We start from the raw sequence: 22,023 nt of genomic DNA on the forward strand, positions 1-22,023 counted from the left end.
AAATCTCTGAAATGAGACCTCTCATGTTTGAATAGTGATCTCTTCAAAATACCTATGTTTTCAGTTACCTTTATGAGGTGTTTTAGCCTTTCTAAAGAAACAGGCTCTTCGCAATTTTCTGTTATGCATAGATCTTCGTTTCCATTAAACCATAAACCAACCTGAGTTTAAAAATAAATAAATAAATAAATTTGTTTATTTTCATATGTTGAAATAAGGTGATCTTTATACTGTAGCTGTTCAACACACAGGTTACTAAGAGCCTAATTTCTGGACATAATGAAATGGAATTTGTTATTATTATAATTTGTTATTAATATACAATGAAATGAGAATAATTAAGTAGCTGTTTGTACATTGTCACAGATACTTGAGAAATTACTGAAAATCACTTAGGATAGAAGTGAATGTATGCTTTTGAAAAAGGTGAAAATTAACTATGTAGTTGTAAATCTATGCTCCTGAAGAGGCAGAATATGATACAGAGTTTCCATGCAAGAACTGGGATTTTTTACTTTCAGGATATCCTTTTAGGATATCCTTTGTCCAGACTGTACTTTTAAAAGAAACTGTCCATACAATTCAGTTGGATGAAGAAGGATGAAGGACGGAGGCATGACTGTCCCCATGCTTGCCTGCTCCCAACAAGATGTCTGACAGAGCCAGAGCTACAACTGTAAATTAAAAGTGCTCAGAACCAATTATGTAGTACTAGACTCTAGACACAGGAAGGATCAGCTAGATCTGAACAGGCATGAACAAACTTCCTACAGAAAGACTCACCTGTGTGAAACCACAACAGTTTGTACAAACATCACAGTAGGGACAACCCAGCACCATTACCTGAAGATGGTAACCCAGCACTGTGTAGTTTACCAATACAGGTACAGAGGAGAGATGAAGCAGCTCAAATTCTCAGTAGAAGGTTATTCAAATCGGTTGTTTATTGCGTATTTACTACCTTGTAATACTGAAGTGATTAATTGCTCAGTTAATACTATACTTGAAATAGGATCCTGTGCTAAAAATGTACATTCTCAATCTGCATATCTTGTAATTTTTAGCTTATTTGTAAACTCTTCAGTAAAACTTACAACAATAGAAAAAAAATAAATGCACGTAGACCTGCATTTTTGATGTGTTTTCTGGCTTTACAGACTTTGTTTCTTAGAAAGTCTGTGGTGGGCAGGGATTGGCAGGTGCTCCTGGAAGTTTTATAATTAATCAAAGAAGTTCTGAAAATGACAGACCTCTGGACTAACAAAGCCTTTATTTATTTTTCTTTAAAAACCAATGCTAGGTGATTGGAAGACAAATTATAGTAACGGTTCTGTGAAATTTATTCAAAACAGTTGTAAAATTATATTTAATATCACCAAACAATTACAGAAACTGGCAAGACTGGAGTATCTATACACATCTATATGTGCACATATATGATACTTACAGCTAGTATAGCCTGAGAGTGAACCAGCAAGTATCATTCTAAGTATCATTAAAAATGCAAAGCAAAATTAAGTGAAAATGAGCAGAATTTTGCTGAAAGAACAAAAATACACTCATAGTACTCCTTCTGAGAAACTGTGCTGAACGATGTGACAATTCAAACAAAAGTTGTTGCCAGATAAACAATCAAAGAATTTTATAATTCTCCATGTATTCAAGGTTTGAGGAATGATCTTGAGAAAATTAATTATTGGAAAAAATCTAGAAACATTTAATTAAAATGCAGCTGATGAGATGAAACTGAAGTCCTTATTTTTGCTTGGAGCAAATTTTATTGTTCAGTGTCAAATAAGTTAACAGTCATCAAAGTGCACACAGAATGGTTTCTTTAAAACAGAGAGGATTTTCACTTGAGTTTAATTTATGGGAAAGTAGGAAAATCAAGTAAAAAGCAGGTTTAATTAGCTTGATTTGTGGAACTATGGACAAGACACATAATAGGCCATCGACTTCCTGAAAACACTTTTCAATAGAAAGATCCCTCAGATCTAAAGCATTTAAAATGCAGACTGAGTTTCTCAAGATGAATAAACCAAACAACATATCATTCAATTTAGGGAGTTTAGCAAAATAAAATTTGATTGAAAAAGTGAAAGGATTATAACCTGCATATAGCGTTCCTGTGTAACGAAGCCTGACCCAGTGACATCAACAGACTTGAAGACATGCAGTGTTTTGAGGAGTTGTGTCACAGATGGCAATGGCCAAGGCTGTGCTGCTGCCAGCAAGAATCTGCGCCAGTCAGTAAGTTCTGAGTTCACTGTGAATTCAGATGCCAGATTTTCTAACTATAAAATCAAAATAGCAAATATTGTCACAAATTTTCATAAACATATTCTTTCAATATCCTATGTATCCTTAGGTATTTTCCTGGACAGGATGTACAAGTCTCTGCAGTGAGGTTTCACACTTCTGTAAAGAGCAAAACAAAATAGACCACAGGCCACTGTGTTGACAGCCATGTGCAGCTGATATTTGTCTAAACAAAAACCCTGAGTGCCCAAATAGGCATCTATATATACCTTAGCTTATGCTTTGAGAATATCCTTTCCTTGCTTCCACAATAAATTTTAAAGTCTCATTTTAAAATGGTTCTTTTAAGGAAAGAAAATTCTATTATTAAAATAAAGATAGGATTTACAAGCACAAAAAGTTCTCAAAGAATACAGAACATGAAATCCATGCACATTTGGTGTATTAATAGACAATATTTGACTGATAGATAATTAATTTGACTGATGGATAAAAAAAATTAATTTCCTGTGCTGTACAGTCAAGATGACAGATGTGACTACACCACGCTAGCATTAAAATGTTTTACTAATGCAGTTCCTCTGTGTGAAGAATATCTGAATAAAGTGGTGGAATAATGTGAAATCCAATTAAAATCTTAATGTGAATCATGGTTTACTGTCAGAAATAGTTATCAAAACATACTAAAACAAGTAAATATTTTCATTCAATAGGCTTATGAGCAACATAGATAAATTAAGATAAATTAATTCAGTATGGAAGATCTGGAAGTTTTTATGTTTCTAAATCTGAAAACATTGGATGTTATAATTTGGATGACATTGGATGATACAATTTGCAAACTGTAAATAAATAAAGTGCTGACAAAATGTCTGGCACAGTGACTTCCACGATCCTTCCCTTGTGAAACATGAGTTTTAAAGAAAAACTGATAATGTCCTATAATATTATAATCTTCATTTTATCATACTAAGGACAATGCTGCATCTTCTACACAAACCCTTACTCCAGTTCAAGAGAATATAAGGGGTAACTTACATCTGCAAGTGTTAAGTTCTTCCATGCATCAGAAAAGCAATTTATTCCAAGATTCAAATTAACCAAGCCACTAACACTTTCAATAAATATTTTCTTTGGTATAAAACCTAATAAAAGAATCAATACAGAAATATGTTTAGCCTTTTAAATAGACTTACCCTGTTAAAAAAAAAATCTATTTTCAAATTTTAATGGCCATATGAGAAAGTTATTTACTTTCTTATTATGCACTATTGATAATGCTAATATTTTCCAAACCAAACATAAAGCTCTTCATTTAAAATTAATCATATGTGACCTATCTAACAGCAAAATTTAAAATATTTCGCTGCACTGCAGTTCTTCTGGACTTGTCCTGATCTGCAGTAAGATCACTAATCCATCCTGACATGGTCTGCACTGACAGTTAATAAGCATTCACAGATGCCAATCTCATAGAGTTCTATGTATTGAATGCCTACCAATATTTTCTTCCACTCTGCTCTATTTTAACTAATTATAAATCTATCTTCACTCTTTAAAGCAAGTGTGTGCTAGAGAATGGGGTGAAAAACATGCTCTGTTGTCTGATGAACTCTGAAACAAAATTCAACTGTGTGGAAAGCTTCTCAGAACTCACATGTGAAAGTTAAATATAGCTCCATTAATCTTATTTTAAAGAAATCCTATTAAAAAGGTCTGTTGAGTGCAGCAAACTCTATTTGTTTTATAAGCATAAATAGATTTGCTTATGAGCAAACAGAAACTTCAAATTTCATGTGGGGTATTAAACCACAAAATTATGTATAAAACTTTTAACAGATAGATGAGTATTTTCTTTCAGAAATGGACTTTGCTGGGTCAGTGAGTGTTCACAGCAAAACATCTGCAGTAACAACAACAAAAAAAAGCAAAATAAATTTCAAGGTATTTAAATTTTGAGAGATAAAGCTGATTTGATCAGGTTGTGATGAATTCCATAGCATCAAAACAGGAGTTTTCAGATTATCTTTGAAAGCAAACATAATCAGTGAAATACTGGAAAGACTTATTTATTTTTTTCCTTTTTCTTTGTCTGTTTGAAAAGGCAAAGCTGTGCACATTCTATAGCTATGACACTTTGTTTGAAGGGAAAGAGTGAAGTGAAATTTAGGTTTATGAAAAAGATATGTGATAGGAATATAAAGACTGTGTTTGAATATTAATTTAATTGTGTCATTATTCAAAATCAAGTTGCCAATTTGAATTAATAGTGTGCCTCCCTGTAGACCTTATCTCCAATCAGGAAAACCAGGATTAATTCCCTCAGCACATCTTCAAACAGCAGAGAAATCCTACACATATATAAGCTTGGAGAGAAGAGGACAAAAACAGATTTGGGAAGCTCAGTCTGTCGGGACAGGAGGAAGGAAGAGAGAAACACCTGGACTTGAAGCCTTCGCATCCTCCCACAAATTTCAGCATAAAAATAAAAGCTGGGGGGAAAAAGTACTGTCAGACTGGTATCAGTGTTCTGATGTCATATCTTGAAAGTTTTTGAGTTATCTACACTCTGAGAAAGAACATCTAAAAATGGTGATAAATCATGTGCTATTTTCTGGAGCACCTTGGATTGCTAATATAATAATTTTAAGGTAAACAGAAATTTGTTGCTTTTTATTTTTTTTCATAAAAACTTCCAGCCTCAAGAATCAGGTAATTTCCATATAGCACAATGAATCCTGCATCACAGGGACATCACTGCATCATCACTGGGATACTTCATCAAAGATTCAATAAACCAGGTACCATTTTAGTGGTTCATGGGGAAAATAAACTAGGGTCCCTGAAGGAGCCAGTGAACAACAGAAAACAACAGGGAAAATTTTTACATCTTCTTTGCAGTCTCAGATTTTCTAGTTCTTTACCATAAAGAAAGAGCCCAGCTAAAAAAAAATTATTTTGTGTTTTGCTAAACATTTCTCTTTCCATGTGATCACTAGCAATCTAACTTAGCTGTCACGCCATCTTATGTTTTAAACTGTTCAACTCCTACTATGATTTCCCTACATGACAATAAAAGATGCAGTTCCTGTATTTCTTTTGAGTTTCTGACTTCCTGAAATGAAATTTAATTTTGATTTTCTTCACAGAATTCTAAAAGGATACTAATATCCTCATATCACTTTTTGTGAAGCTACATGACTTCAGAAACATACATTGAAAGTATCTGAGGGAGAAGGAATTTAAAGAACTTGAATCAAAACTAATGTCTGAGATGGGATTAAAGGATTGCAATCTAAAACACTACTCACAACTTACATAAATGATATAATTTTTAAACTATAGAATTGCTGATGTGCAGTAGGGCAATTTCTTTTTCTTTACTACCTCCTCCTGAAATATCTGATGAGGGACAATTCCTAAGTTGTAGTAGTTCAAAATCTTCAAGTGGGCTGTGATTTATTTCCTCCTACTGATATATGCAGGAGGAATGAGGGAAGTCTCAGAGAAACAGAGGAAATCCCTCATAAACATAAAGGATGAAATATGTTCCTCACTGTGTTTTTAGATATTTTTTCTAGACTTAGTGGATTTGGGTATATATTTCAGAGCACAGGAGTGTTTTTCAGTATCTGATTATAATACCAAACAAGGGGTGACTCATTTCAGCTCAAGGGCTGTCAGTGCTTCATAATCACAGAGAGATGCTGAGAGAGGGCAGCTACACAGATGGTACCCAGAGAAGAATACTGGTGTCTGCAAGCGGTGAAGGAAAACTATGTCCTCTAGGAAAGAAAAAGGAAAACAATTCCCAGAATTGGCTTTCTCCACTTAGAAAGACTCATTTCAAAACAGGTATGCTCTTTACAAAATCCTTTTGTAAGTACAAAATAAAATAAACCAAACCTAGTAAATTCTAGTTTAATAATGTAGGAAACTGAATAGCAAATGAAACATTTTTAATTAGAAGGAGTAGCAGGCATCTTGTAAAAAGAAATCCTGAAGATTTTGAAAAGCTGGAGAGATGGGTCAGTAAGTTTCACCAGAAACAGACCAAAGTACTCTTTGGAAATGGACTGCACAAATTGATACATTTATTACATTGCAGATAAAACAATTCAGGAACAGACTTCAAGCACATTTAGAGAACAGGATTAGAATTCAAAGGAAACTTTAAAAACTGGAGATAAAGTCTAGAATAAAAAGACACTATCCAATAAAGTTAAATGTCAAGTGCCAGACTGGGCTGACGTAAAGGACTGAATAAATGTCCCAAAGGGAATCTTACTGCCAAAGTAAAATTTCTATACAAAAGTCCCTAAAGATTATAGCAGATTACCATACTACAAGAAAATACATGGGAAGTCATTGGAAATACTAATTTTTTCCCCCCAGATGTTAAGGCTTCTGCTATAACACAATTTTGGAAACTCTAGATCAAGAAGGATGGATGTAAACTAAAGACTGCCCAAAAGAAAGCAGCAAGAATCATCAATGGCTTAGAATATATCTCCTGAAATGTGAGGTTGAAGGAATTCTGCTAGTTACATGGATGAAAAGAAGATTATGAGAAAATATGCCCCCATCCTGCATCATGGAAATTACTTCAGTGCTACAGTACATATAGAACCACCATTTTTTGGGTTGGACATCCTTGGGACACATTTTCAAACTTTTTCTAATTTCAATTTAGTTACAAATCTCTATTTGAAAACTTTGAGGGAAAAGAACTCTCTTGGTATTATAAGATTTAAAAGAAATCCTTAGAATTCACAATTCTAATATATAACAAGCCACATATCTAATAAGGTAATCCATGAAATATATATCCTGTTGCTTATTAGGCAAAGTATATCTAAACTTTTTTTTTTTTTTTTTTTTTTTTGTCTGTGAATTCTCACGTTTAAGTATTTTTTACAAATCACAGTACTGATCTCTATTTCTGACCCCTACAGATTAACCCTTCTGGAGTGGACTAACATTCTTTAATGAGGCATTCCTTCAAAACCTACTCCATTTCTGATACACTGTTTATACCCAGAAGTAGCATGAACATCTATGCAAAACACCAAAAAGAGACTATGTGTATATACATATGTGTGTGTGGTACAGCATAGCACAGTACAGAGCAGAGCTGACTAGTACAGTAGGGTGTGGGGTATTGGGTATCTCCTGCTGCTACCAGACACATTTTATATTTAAAGTACAGAGTTTTCTTGATCTAGCAGAGGGTTGATTCAAAGGTGAATGACCTCATGTTAATTTCTCCCAAATTATCTGTAGTACAACTTCATATGCTGTTGAAGGAACCAAGAAGGGTCTTCAATGACTTAATTTTAGCTATCTTTTGATATATATCATTACTATTTCCTTGATGGTAGAAATATATTCTGGTATGCTTTACCTTTTGAAATTATCAAGTAGAAAGGTGCATTTAGAATATGTAGAATTATGAAAATACATATTCTTTAAACTATACTCATTCTCAGCTCCTAGATTAAAAATGAAGATGCAATATTCTTATTGCAACCCTTACAAATATTCTTACAGGAAAATAAAAAGTAGTTCAAGATGTGAAGTATATTAGTCTGTAAGAGTACTTCTTGTGGGAAGACTAATTAATGCAATTAATAATCAGGAATGGGAAGAGGACCTGTTCTGCCTCTGTAGGGAAGTCTTCAGAAGGACATGTCTAAAAAAGGTCACATTAAAGTTTATCTGGTTTGCACATTCTGTAAGGGTCTGTGTAGGGAGAGCCAGATTTAGCAATAGCATGGTATCTTCTAAAAATATTCTCTACTCTACCCAATGTTATGGAGTTCATGCTTTTCAACATCTGTTCAGCAGAAGCTGTATCTGGTGAAGCAGAACTGGCAGCTTCCATGCAGGTTGCCCAAGCATGAGCTTCACTACTCTGGTGTGTGTTTATAAATTCAAGTTTGAAGTCATCAGTGCCAGAACAAAAATTATGAATATTTTCCCCCAAATCCACATTATGTTTACGGCATGGTGCACAAAACATTATTCCCTTTTCATCATCATATTTTAACCAGGAGTATTTCATTAGCCATATTTTTGGAAACTGGTGATTTCTCTTTGTTTTCTGATGTTCCAAGTCTTTCTTCTCTTTCCCTCTGTCACCAGCTTCTCTGTTGCTAGAAGTATTAGTCTTGCTTTTAAATTGCTTCAGTGCTCTTATGGCTATAATTTAAAAAGAAACAACTAAATATAAAATAATTTTATTTGATAAAATATCAGCTGCATATTTTCTTTTTCTTTTGTCCATTTTTATCTTTTTAATTTAGGACTAGAGTGTGACGTGAAATGAACAGACATGAAAGAAAACAAGGAAAGCAGACCTACTCTTAAATCACTTGAAGGCTACCAAGGATTCTTGTAAGAAATGGTCAGTTTTGATTTTGACTATTAGAAGTTTATCAAAGTATGCAACGCATGAAGTGCAGCAGCATCAATGCTATTTTTGAAACAGGGAAAAGCAAAGTTATGAAATGCAATTCAGAATGGTCTTTTAGGCAAAACACATCCAGAAAACAGTGCTGAAGTCACAAACTTATTGCAATGTCCATCATATCTGGCATTAGCAGAAATGTTAACTTGGAGCAAGTCTGTAAATACATAATCAAAACCCTGACACAGAATGCCTAAGACACTTACATAGTAGCTGACGTGATCTTCTTAAAATGTATTTTCCTGAAAATGATATTATTACTGCTTTTATAACTGTATATGCATTCTTAATGCACTGAGATTGTTCTCAACTTTTCCCAAATTGTTCTGAAGACAGTCACCCTTGTATTTTGTAGGAGTAAATCCCATAAGCTGACATTTTAAGAATTTTATTTCTAGATCCCATTTATTGCCTACTTTTGGCCAGTAATTTAATGATTCTTTTAGTGCACTACTGCCATAATTATAGGACTTTAAAAAGAAAGCAAGAAAAATTGGATGCAGAATGGAAGCAATAAAAAGAGAAATTTATTTGTTCACTGGGAAATAACAAAAGTAACACCCTACAGATGACCTAAAATCTGACTCTCCCTCCTTACTGTGATATGTACATCAAGAAGCAAAATTAATGAGTACATTAAGCTAATCATAGAGAGAAATGCTATTTCTAGTGCTCTAAAAGGTCTTGAGAAAAAGTTTTTGTATGCCACTCCTTTCTATTTCAGAATAAGGAGCAAATTTTCATATTTATATATATATATATATATACTATATAATTTGTGAGAACTGTATGTTCTCATTGTTGAAATAAGTGACAGTTTGTTCCATTCTATTCTAAGTGTCCTGAAAGGCCATTATATTAGTAAAAAAAGTTAGGAACATGCAGTTTAAATACACTTCCAGTATGGATGATTCTTGTAAAGAACTTAAAATCTGAGGTAGCAGCTGTGGTCCACATGGGCAGCAAAACTAACTGTCTCAGGAGGTTTTTTCTGATGTGTGCCCAGATACCATACACAGACCGGAAAACAGGAAGAAAAATATTTTTAACACACAGTAGAGATTAAAAAACTCCATTAGGCAGATGCAAAACCACAATGTAAGGTGAAAAAGGAGGTGGAGGGCTGGAAAACTGGACCTGCAACTTGAGAATTGGAAAGGGTATAAGGGACAAAAACATTTTAATACCTCTATAGTGCCTACTGCTTCTTTGGGCATATGGAAACCTGTGGAAATTCGCTGGTGGTTAGGGAAATAGGGATCAGAGTAGACCTGTGATTCACTATATCAGGCATAATATTCCCTGTAAAATGGGTCTTTAGTGTTTCCAATGTTTTTTTCAGTTCACATGGAGAAACTGGGAATATAGAAAAAGGTGGGACCTGTTGCAGTGGTACCATGGAAAGAACAAAGGATACAGAAGGAAGCCAGCCTGCACTACTTATGAAGCAACATATGGAGCAACTTCTTCACAAAGATTGTTATCAAATGAAATCAAGAAGAAAACTAATGTGGGAAAAGCTACACTAGGTAGAATTGTTTTTCATTAAAATCCTTCTAAGAGGCAGTATGATTCCCTGATACTCACAGTGACTAGCAAGCCTTTACATGTTTCGATAAACGTGCAGAAATTTTAAAAAATTGCAAAAACACTAATTAGTGAAGATATTAAGATTATGACCACTCATGAAAGTAAAAACAGAAAAAACAAACATTTAAAAACAAGCATTATGAATGACAGTAGCATAAGTTTACACTACACCCTGTGAACTTGGACTAGTGACATTTTAAATGAAACCTGTGACATTTGAATAAAGAGCAATCACTATGCCTCAGTTAGTGCAGATACACAAAAGAGACCATTTCTTAATGAAAAAACAGTTAGTAGAGTATTTTCTATAGGCACTGTATAAAAATATCTCCATAAACTGATGAAGTAGTAAATCTCTATTAAACATTCTGATTATAAATTTACACAGGCAACAAAATATTAAGAGACTGTAAACTTACACTAGAGATGAGAATTATGTTGCCACTTATTCCCTTACCATCAAATTTTACCAAAACATTTGAACATTTGAGATTAATATTCCCTTTTATTTTTTACTGAGAAAAATATTTCCATAGCAGTTCCTGACTAGGGTTTTTGGATAACAAACACACCAGACTCTGTAGAAATTCTGTAAGGATGAATGAGTGAAATAAAACATGGGGGCTGAATTATATTCTTTTAACTTTAGGACTCTAAAAGGCAGTAATATGGGATAGTTCTACCCTTAGATGAAAAAGACAGAACTCTCAAAAATATGATACTTTTCATCTGAGTTGTTGATAGACTCATCACTCCCTACAGGTCTCAATTTCACTGAAAATATTTGCATATTTTATTCACTAATTATGACTGGTGCTGCTATATGTCCAATCTTCCTTAAATAGCAGGAATTGGGAATTTAAACTTAGAAGAACCAAGAATTAAGGTATTTTTGTTGCTGCATAGATGTAGTAGTGAGGGGTGAGTTCCTCTGTCACACTGACTGAAATCTTAATGTTTTTTATATATATATATATATATATATATATATTCAAATGCACAGAAAGACATACAAACATATTAAATATGTTTCACAAATTTCTGAAATTAAATAACATACATGTCTTAGTAAGAGACATTACGGGAGGTGTAAATTAAACTATTGGTAGAATTACTAAGTTTTCACCTAGAAAGAAATACTTCCTCTGTCCACAAACTTAAAACATTCACATTTTCAAGTTTTAAAAAAAACACACTGAAGATAAATAGTCTTCAAAATATATAAGTTAGAGATGATTAAACTATTCCTATGCTCTCATATGGACTTCAATCTCTATTTGCATACAAGTCAAGCAATTACTGTTCTTCAACTGTTTCTACAAGTGCTTGGGGAAAGAAAGCATAATCTGTGCACATTATCCAGGGTCATCATATAATTTGGACTCAATAAATATTGAAAAGGTAACATTTCAGCTGAACTACATGCACATCTTAAAATAACTGTCTGTTCCAAATCTACCAACAAAGTAAAATTCAATTCACAAGTTCCCAATTTGAAAACAAACAGCAGTGCAATACGGTCACTGGTCATCCCTTATGTTTACACCTTAGAAGACTATCTAATAGTTTTATAAATAAGTATTTTAAACATGTTTTTGGTTATTGGAGATAAATTGTTTAAAACCTGACTGGTGTCTCTTTATTCTATCTAATTATAGAATCATTTCTGTAATTAAATTGGAATGGTTCATAAGGATCATGCCTGTGAAAAAGAAAAAAATTTAAAATGCTCTTGTGTGATTCAGTCATAAGATGGAGACCAAATTTAGGACAGAATCTACTTTGATCGCTTGGTAATGCAAAGCCACACCCAAACTGCATTCTCTGATACATCTTTGGAAGAAAATGGAGACATTCCATATGCGGGCTAATTGAAATGACAAGAGATATAGTTATAGAAGACCATACTGCTGAAGGGAATCAAAGGGCATGAGATCTAATAGATATTTTAATTTTGTTGATAAGAAAAGCATGCGTTCAAAAAGACTATAAGAGAGAAAATAAAAAGGTGAATGTTATTAGCTCCATTTAAGACTCGTCACAGCTCTTCCTATGAAAAACACTCGCAAGGTAATACTTTAGAGCACTGTTAAAAACTTGATCAAATTGTTAGAGAAATTAAGAAATGCAGACTCATGTTGACTTTAGGCAATAGCACTTGGGATAATAATAAAACAAAAAAAAAATTCTTTCTCGAATGAAAGAGTGTCAGTAGGTAGTAAGGTCCAGCACAGGCTGTTTTTTTGTCCATCGGTGCTTAGAATGGAGAATAATGTGCTTCCATGGAGAGCCAAGTGTGCAGGACAGCACAAAGTTGTCTGTGAAGAATCAGCAGCTCTTTAAAACTTTAGATTCCTAGGAAACACAAAACTGGTTCATAAGAATTCTTCCATGAATATCAAACATATTTAAAGTATGCTGGAACTCCCACTTTTAGTTTTAATTTTGGCAATTTGTTAAGTATATCTTGAAAAGACTTCCTTTTCACATTTGCCAAGTATCTTGTGAGAAACCTGTTTACATGTTAATTTCTTCTAATATAATCACCCCTCCTTTGTTACTCTGTTTGCTTGCATTTCTAAGAAAAAATATGCTTTATGTAATGTCCATGATGCTTTAGAAAAGCCTAATTTCCAATTTTCAGAATAACTTCAGGAAATTTATTGTTGAATACTACTTCTATTCTACTACAAGGTGATTGGTAGATTTATTCTATTTAGTCTTGCCCAATAGCTTATGCCCCATGTGGGTTTTTTTAATGTGGATTTCCACTAGGAATGCTGAGAGATACGCTGGGGTGGGTAAGAATAAGAAAAATTAGGATGTCTGACAGCAAATCTAGATCTGTTTGGAGGTAGGGGTACCCTACCCCAAGGTAAGGGTTTCCTTGTTACTTTTTGGTGTCTCCTTTGTTGATGTTGTTCAACAATTTCACTGCTGCTGTGCTGGGTGCTTTAGTGTTTTTCCCTCTTTTGCTCAGCGAGAGACTAACTACTGAGATGTGTATTTTCTGTTGACCATTCTTTAGAGCAAGGGGAGACAGAAGGCTATGAAAATTTTCCTGATGTTTTAGAAAAGAAAGGAGTCTATAGTGAAGTGGTTGCCTTAGGAAACCAAGGATGTGATTTATATGATTTATGCTGTCTTAAAATGTGTAAGAGACTGGGAGGAAGTATATTAAACATGACTTGCACAGCTTGTGCAAGCATCCTAATTCAGCTATCCAAAAAAGGTAAGTATCTTAAATTAACAGTCACCAAACAAAAGATAAATACATGGGATATGTGACCTTAATTTAAACAATAGTTCTTTCCCATTGTCTCAGAGAACAAGTAACAGTATTATTTTACTGTCTCAAGACTGCTAAAGGCAAGAAATTTCCCTTTTCATATAGTCACGCAAGTCATGGCAGGTTATTTTGGTGAATATAATACTAGGGAGTAATAAAAGGGAAATATTGTAGAATGATAAAGACTTCAGTTGCTTTCTTTCTAATTATTACAAATTTACAATGAAAATGGTTGTTCTGTCCTAAATATGTCAAAAATATTAAAGTTTGTAATATACTTTTTTTTTAGTTTTAAGTACTTTAGTCATGAATGATCTAAAACCAAAAAAAAAAAATTAAATGAAAGCACCAGTCAAACTGCTATCTGTGTTTCACTTCTATGGCACAGTAAATTCTTACAAACACAGATTTTTAGTTTCATGTGGCATTGTATATGCAATACTATCTGCAGAATAGGTCTCAACAGAAGATTTTGAAATGCTTACATACACATCTACACTCCTACACTAGAGATGACATGCATCTCTCCAAGGGAAAACTGTAAGTATCTTTCTGCCTAAAATGGTTTTATATACAAAAGGAAGTTGGAGTTGCTCTGTAAATATACACTAAAACAATTTCCCAATAAAGAATTAAACTCAACTTCATTGTGCCTTTGTGGCCTTATTACACTGGAAGAGTTAGATCTTTAATTGTAAGCACTTGTTTACACATTGTATTTCACAATCTTAGTGGCAATAATACTAAAATTATAATATGGAACACTGGTAATGAAACACTCTGCAAACACGTCTAACTATTTTCTGTCTCAGTTTATAACTGCCTTACCTAAATTACTTTGTAACATTTATACAGTCTTAGGAACTACTGCAAGTCCTTTTTAAGCATCCTAAGTTCCCATAATTAGAGGGTAGATAAAAAATAAATGCATGATTAAAGGTTAAAAAAAAGATACATATCTGAGTTAATGCTTGCAAATCACCCAAACAGGCACACATTGACTTGAAGAATATAATGGTTAGTATTTATAATAGTCCCTATATAATAATTCCATGAAAATTATTTTGTTTTAAAATAATATAGCTTGAGTTCACTGACCTCTCAATTAATAAACAATTTTAAACTTGCATATTTAAGCAAAGCAAGCATGATACACACTGTACTGAACACCTGTTACAGTGACACCTGTTAGAGTAATATTGAATATATGGTCTCAACAATAAAAAACCCTTAGGGAAGCCATTAAAAGGTTTCAAGTGGTCTGTTATTTCACATTTTCAATATACCCCACTATGACTTTGCTCTAAAGCAGGATCTTTAACTGTAGTACAATCTCTAAAAATACAGATAACTATGTTATCTTTAACAATATAGATAACTAACTAAGCTCCCAATTACTCTAGATTTTAACTAGGTACCAAGAGGCTTCAGGAGCCAAAAGGGAAAAAATTCTTACCTTTAGGTGCCAGCTGTAGAAACTGCTTATGAAGTGCAGTAAGTTGTGAAAAGGTTAGAGTACTACTTCCAGAGGTTTCTATGCGTTGAAATTCTGGTGGAGGAACCGGGTCAGGAACAGGGTCAGGAACCATTTTTACATCACTATTGATGAAGAAATCTGTTCCTTCTAAAGAAATTTCATATTGGATTTTGCTAGAACTCTCAATATGATGTCGTGCAACCTCTACCAGTTTTTCAACACTGAAAGCATAAATGCAGAAACTCATGAGTATAATACACAATGTTAACAATGTAGCTTTAAATTTTAATGTGCTTGTGCTTTTAAAGCTTTCCTAAAGTAAGAATATCAAACTCTCTGTGTTAATTCTGTAACTACCAAAATCATTATGAAGTCTACTCCTCCTCTGGCTGCAAGAAATCTTTTGACTGTAGTCAGAAATTTATATCAAGTCAGATCTAAGACACAGAAGAGACCTGATGGAAAAACATGAAAGTAATTTCTAGGCTAGCATACTGATATATGATGATATAAGTGCATTGAATGCAATTTATACAGGAAAAGATATCAGCTGTCTATATGTCAAACACAGACTTGGCTTGGAGTGTCAGGTCAAAGGATATGATATTCTATAAATACTACATCTTTGTTAGCACATGTCAGGAGAGCAAATAAAACTGGCTAGAAGGAAAAGGCTTTGCCTCTTTGAGCTATTGCAAGTTAAGGCCTTCACATCCTCCATTTATACCTCTCTTCCTGGTCACACCCTGATGTAGATCAAGCAGCACTGTCGCAGCTATGATTCAAAAGTTAGTATAGGCCAGAAATACTTTACAAGGGGCAAAGTTACTCCTTTCCTTTAGAGAGGAAGAGCCTTTAATGATACAGGGCTATTTGTGGTCATTCTGTGCCAGAATTGGCATATTGGCAGACTGGTCATTTTATGCCAGATAGTCTAATGTGCTATAGCAATCCCAAGTACATTTTATTTACTAGGACAGAAAAATTGTAAAGAAGAACTCTTTTTTTTAATGGTCCTTCAAACAATTTTGAGAAACATAATATGTGGTGGTAAGAACAATAGGTGGAATTTTCCAGTGCATGTAAAAAACAGGAAAGAAAATAATCCCACACTCCAAAGTTATAGAAGCTACAGAAATGATAGAGAGCATTCTACTAATATAGAATAACTGATTGTCTGCTCACTAATCTGCTAAACCTGTAGACTAGAAAAATAGCATAGCATGATAATTACCTTTACAGCTACAAGCAGAACCTTTTAATCAGCCAAGAAATGAGTTACTAGCACTCAGGTTTCTAAGTTAAAACTAAATGAAACTATTATTATTGACATTTTTTTCCAAACTACTTCTGTCTCCAGAAACAACTCTATTTACTAGCATTAAAAAAATTTTTAGATTAAAAATTTTTAGTCTAGATTAAAAAAATGAAAAAAAAATCCTGTTTAAAATTGATACGTTACCTTGATTTTTCCTCCAAGAAGGTGGATCCAAGCCACATTTCCATATCTTTATAAGCCTCTTCTGCTTTAAATTTTAGATCCTCAAGAAATGCTAAAGCTTTTTCTTTTATAAGTTCTAGACGAGATTTTGTGGCTGCCTCTGTTTAAATGGTAAAGTCTTAATAAATAACATTTATAAAATGTGAGGAATGTTCTCAGTCTAAGCACCAAAAATTCAGCATATTTAATTGTTTTTAGCTAAAAGTACCTTAGAGGATTCTTGCTGCCTGGCTAGTCACCTTTCAGTAGTACAGTCAAGCCTGCTGTAATTGTGGCTTCTCTACATGTTCTTTGAGCAGCTGCTATCACTATGTCACAGAGGTAAGTGCATGACACTTTTTGTCTCCCTGTATTTTCAGAGGTAGGTACTGCACAGATGACTAGATAAAGCTGCTCTCTTAACATTAGCAGAATAAAAAGCAAGGTACATTGATGCAACAGAGAAATTAAATATGAAATCAATGTTAAAAACTTTGCAACTATACACAACTCGTGCCTTTGCTAGACTCTTTGTATCTGTATAATGAAAACCACGAGTTACCAAAAGGTAACTGGATAACAAAGCTGAAAGCAAAACTATGATTCTCAAATACCAGTTATGTGCCTGTGCAAACAGGAAATACAGCTCTGTATGTTCAGCATTCCTTAGGTTCTTGGCTTTTTTTCTTAAATACAGGATGAAAATGAAGCAATGTCAAGAAAAAAAATACATGTTAATGAATCACTAAAATTCATCTTTGAGCAGTTACTATTACTATTCTTCTCATTACCCCAGAATCTTAGAATATTTGTTCTTGAACTGCTTTTGTATTAAATCATGTTGAAAGACATAGGTGTACAAGCATTTGGTCTGACTGGCTCTAAAGGAGCCTTATGAATTTGTGGTTTGTTCAATAACTGCTGTTTGCCCTCTATCTTTCATAATAAAATGCTACACAATAGTTCTCCCACCAGAAAGGTACCATACAATGATGGGCTTGCCAAATGTTGCCAAATAGAATCAGTAAAAGCTGGGTTCTATTTTCCCTTTAATGACAAAACAGTTTTTCTTCTAGTCTAAACCTATCTTAAATTCTCAAACCATCTTCAATTTGGGACTTCTTTTCTACAGACGTCTTTTGGCTGAAATGAACCATTTAGTTTGAAAGTTACTGGGTAAGACAGACAAACAGAGAGAATGACTGAACAATATGTAGGTTTTGGAAGACTCTGTCCATAAAGCAGTTTGGAAGAACAAACAAAATCTATGTCCTACTGCTTGAATCCCAAGTTGCTTGAAGAGGAGGGAATCAGAGAAAAATATCAATGAAATATGCAACTGCCAAGAAATTCTTTCCCAGAACAAAACATTTCAAATACTGAATCTAATTAAATTGGATATTGAAGTTAGCAACTTATCCAGAACCTTCTCTCTCAGGATGAATATTTGCTTACTCATGACAAATTAGATTAAATGAAACAGAAGACAAAAGGAATGAAAATCATATTACTACCTTCAGTATATTTACCACAGAATGATTGATGATTACCACATTAAAAATATTTCCTGATTTCTCTAGACATGACTGTCTCTCCTTCTTTTTCTTTCTTATCCATCCACTTTGCCTACTGTCTCTCGTTAGTATTGACTAGCACACTAATGAAATTAGGAATAACAATCGCCTACCAATATAAATAATGGAACAGTAACATACCCTCATGTTTCAAGGCACTGAAATACTCTTGCTTTATTTTAAGTGCCAATTCTTGTTTCCTTATTTCTTCTGGGTCGATAGGAGCTGGAGTGGCTTTTGCTCCTGCAGGAAAACAGACCTCTCAGTCTTTGCACTTTGCCTGTAAGTTTGTGTATCATGAAAAATAACATTTTTAAGCTTACTTAATGTAACCATTTATGAGAATGCAAAGGTGAATACTTAGCTGCCAAATATGATTTACATCTGCAAGTCATGCTAAGGTTAATACTGCATAAAAATACCCCAGGATATACAACTTCGGTTAAATAACATCCTGAAATGTATTTCTGAATGAAAAACCATGACTGAATAAGTGTGCCTCTTGTTTGATCCTAGATGGTCAGATCCTCTTTGACTCTAGTATCTACCAATTTATCACAATCAGAACATAAATAAATGTCTTTTGAATAATACTTGTTTCTTCTGGAATAAATTCAAGTATAACAAACTAGAGTAAAAATGTTATGGTAGTAGTTACCATTAAAGCAGTGAAAAGAACTATGCTATTAAAAACATAGGGGAAAAAAAAAAAGATCTCTTATTTCATGCTCCTTCAAACCTGCATTTCCACCTTGTTTGGACCTACTTATCTATGAACAGATATTGTAAAGGTATTTTATCATGTTCTTAGAGACTGCATGGAATTCTGTAGCCACACGACTTTGACTATTACTGAAAAATATAAAAATATTTATAATTGCTTTATCCTAGAAGAAGAGCAGATGGAGATGTTACAGAAAAAGATATAATGATATCTGCATGATACATTAAGTCAACGTAAAACAAATGGTCAGTTCTAGAAGTGATAAAACTACATGTAGTAAGTTGTATCACCCTGTTACCAGCCCATAGTTCTGTCCTAGGGCGTTCTCATGTTACAGGAACACTGTATTTGAAATTAAATCAAAGTCAATACTTCAGTTACAAATCCATGAATTCTTACTTCATCTTCTACTAGGAAGAACACAGAGCTTTTTAGCTGCAGTTCTGGTTTTGTGATTTCAGGTCTGAACAAAAATTCGGTTCCAAGAAGCAATCCACAAACTCTGAACTATCCACTTAGCATGCAACAGCTGCGGAGTTTTATCACAAAACTTTTCCAAAAGTCTGAAAATCTGCTACTTTCTTGGCTAAATGAGATACTAAACTAAGCCTAAGGCTCCCTGGGACTCACAAACTGGCCAAGTATTTACAAGACTATGCTTTTGTTGACTCTGTATGGGCAGGAATAACCAGAGAGAGAACTGAGAACAGTGCAAATAAAACTTCTGTCAAAGAAAAAAGACAACTGTATTATGCACAATAACTCTGCAGTTACAGCTTTCTCATTTGGAAATGGAATAGCTAAATTACAAGCTACCCTACCCTACCCTACCCTACCCACAGGGCATGAACCTCTCCTTTGCTATACAGAATGTCTTAACAAAAGACACAAGAGTTTAGGCTACAGGCCTCACTTGCTAATGAAATGATGACATATTGCAGACAAAAGGTGAATATTACATAAACTACTACCTGCAAAAGGAAATAATTGTGAGAAAAAGTATAAACAGTTTTGTATGCCACAATCTCTTCCAGCATACTGCCTGTTTTTCTCTCTTACAAATAAATCTTGTGTTACCACTTGGTGGGACAGGTTCTTGCCAGGTCTATGTGCAAGACCTACCTCAATAAGAATCTGCTCTTTTTTAGGACTTCAGCTGTCAAGTAGGGAGAATTTAATAGAATTTTATTTAACTTGATAAACTAGCTTTAACTGTTCCATTCCACTACAGAACATGAAGAAAAAATAATATTTAGAATTTAGAATATTTATTTCTACATATAATGACTATATTTTTATATAAATAAATGCAATTGCCATTCAAAAGCCTTTTCCCTCCTTTTTCACTACCAGCTTCTCACACTGTGTCACATTTGACATTTTGAAAGAGAAATTAATGTCACAAATTAATGTCACAGATTATTAATTTCTGTATTATTCATATATTTACATTTCAGTAATTTCAAGCACTGCTAAAACAAAGCCTGCATTTTAAATACCTTTTTTTTTAGGAGTCGATTTGGGAGATGCCTTTTTGGCAGCCTTGGTATCTTTCCCAGCTGCTTTGCCTGGTTGTTTCTGTGCAGCTTTCAAAGGTTTCTGCTTTTGCTGATGTTCTTTTTCCTCCTCCATTTCTCTAAACTCTATTTCAGCCGTTACCTTGACACCACAGACACACATAGTACAGTACACAGTATCAGCACTGTGTAACTACTGTTTCAAACAGTCTATACTTGCTGAAAGTACTTGACGAGAAGTAGATAGATTTAAAAAAAATAAAGGAGATACTTTAACCAATTGGTTAAATTTTGATTATTTATTAAAAATAAAATTCTGCAGCAAAAACACAAGACAGAGACATACTGAGTTTAATTCCTGCATTCCTGTACAGTCATTGCCTGTGCTTGAGGAAAACGTTAGAAAAGCTAGAATCAACAGTACATAAAGCAAGCCTAGAGTTACCTGGTAAGGGGGCAGAAATTAATTTATTTTAAATTATCAAAGAGAAAACAACAATCTAACCTAGAAACTAACCATTTGAAAAGCTCACCTAAATTACTTTTAGCTATATAGAAAAAAAAATGTAACCACAGGGTCTGAACATGTGAAAGGTTTGAGCAAACATTGCATCATAGTATTAAACTTGTCCATCTTCTCACACTTCTATTGAGGGACAAAAGAAGAGTTCATCATGGAAGAAGATATATAGAGGCAACATTTGAAATATTTCTCAGTAATGGAATGAAAGGCTCACTTATAAATATGGAGGTGCTGAAAACACAGACTCCAACATTTTCCCAACAGAACTGCAAGCACATTCAATGGAAATACCAGTGGTGGAGCAAGACATATGAAACTGAGAAACACAGTGCAAAGATGATGTGTTTAGGCTGCCTACTGAATGGGGGGGCTTTGACTGTACAATCCAGAAATCTTTAAGTTAAACATTCCATACCATATCTGATATTGCTGTTACTGCTGTTTGACATGTATCAATAATAAGATTTTCATCATTCCTGCAAGCAGTCACTTCATTTCCAGAATTCTTATCCTTAAGACTCTCCTGCTGACTCCTGTTTTCTGACTCAGTATTACCTGCTGAAGGCACTCTCCAAGAAACCAGAGGAATCCTCAAAAATAAAATGTAAGGAATAATTTACATACTGTTTTATAAAATGTGTTAGTATGTACATTGGAGAATATGCTGAGAGAATGAAAATGCTATTTTCAACAATTGCAATAGCAAAACAAAAAAAATGGAGGAACTTTCCTTATGACCAAAAGTGATGAGGTGTGTGTATGGCAAGAAAACTGTCCAGTTTAACTGTAACAGCTAAAAAATAGTAACAGATGGATAAAACTACATCAAATGTGATCTGCTGAGGAATTCCACGTGCATTAGACACAGTTTTAGTACTCAGATAATTTCTAAATTCACTCTAATTAAGCTTAAAAATCATGTGTTTTTACTGATAGCATTTTCTATATTGCGAAAGTATCAGGTGGTAACCCTCATCATTTAATATAGCATTTGGTGTGGTGTATCTTTGTAGGTTGCTTTGATTTACATCTGTTATTATGTAAAAATTAATTATATTTACATTTACATAAAATTTATAACCTTTAATTTTATTTATTGGCACAAATTTTAAACCTACTAA

At 33.7% G+C, this 22,023-nt stretch overlaps 1 protein-coding gene across 1 annotated transcript in view; it reads right to left on the minus strand.

Moving 5' to 3' along the window:
- Positions 1-22,023, minus strand: part of SPEF2 (sperm flagellar 2) — a 74,039-nt gene that overhangs the window by 9,390 nt on the left and 42,626 nt on the right. Inside the window, exons 23-30 of the mRNA XM_062512794.1 lie at positions 21,318-21,492; positions 20,362-20,521; positions 18,280-18,381; positions 16,547-16,685; positions 15,064-15,305; positions 3,298-3,404; positions 2,112-2,294; positions 69-161 (exon numbers count right to left, since the gene is read on the minus strand). Coding sequence (XP_062368778.1) covers positions 69-161; positions 2,112-2,294; positions 3,298-3,404; positions 15,064-15,305; positions 16,547-16,685; positions 18,280-18,381; positions 20,362-20,521; positions 21,318-21,492 — 1,201 coding nt within the window. The remainder of the gene's footprint in view (positions 1-68; positions 162-2,111; positions 2,295-3,297; positions 3,405-15,063; positions 15,306-16,546; positions 16,686-18,279; positions 18,382-20,361; positions 20,522-21,317; positions 21,493-22,023) is intronic.

This window comes from Cinclus cinclus, chromosome Z (genome assembly GCF_963662255.1).
Source record: "Cinclus cinclus chromosome Z, bCinCin1.1, whole genome shotgun sequence".
Taxonomy (NCBI): Eukaryota; Metazoa; Chordata; class Aves; order Passeriformes; family Cinclidae; genus Cinclus; species Cinclus cinclus.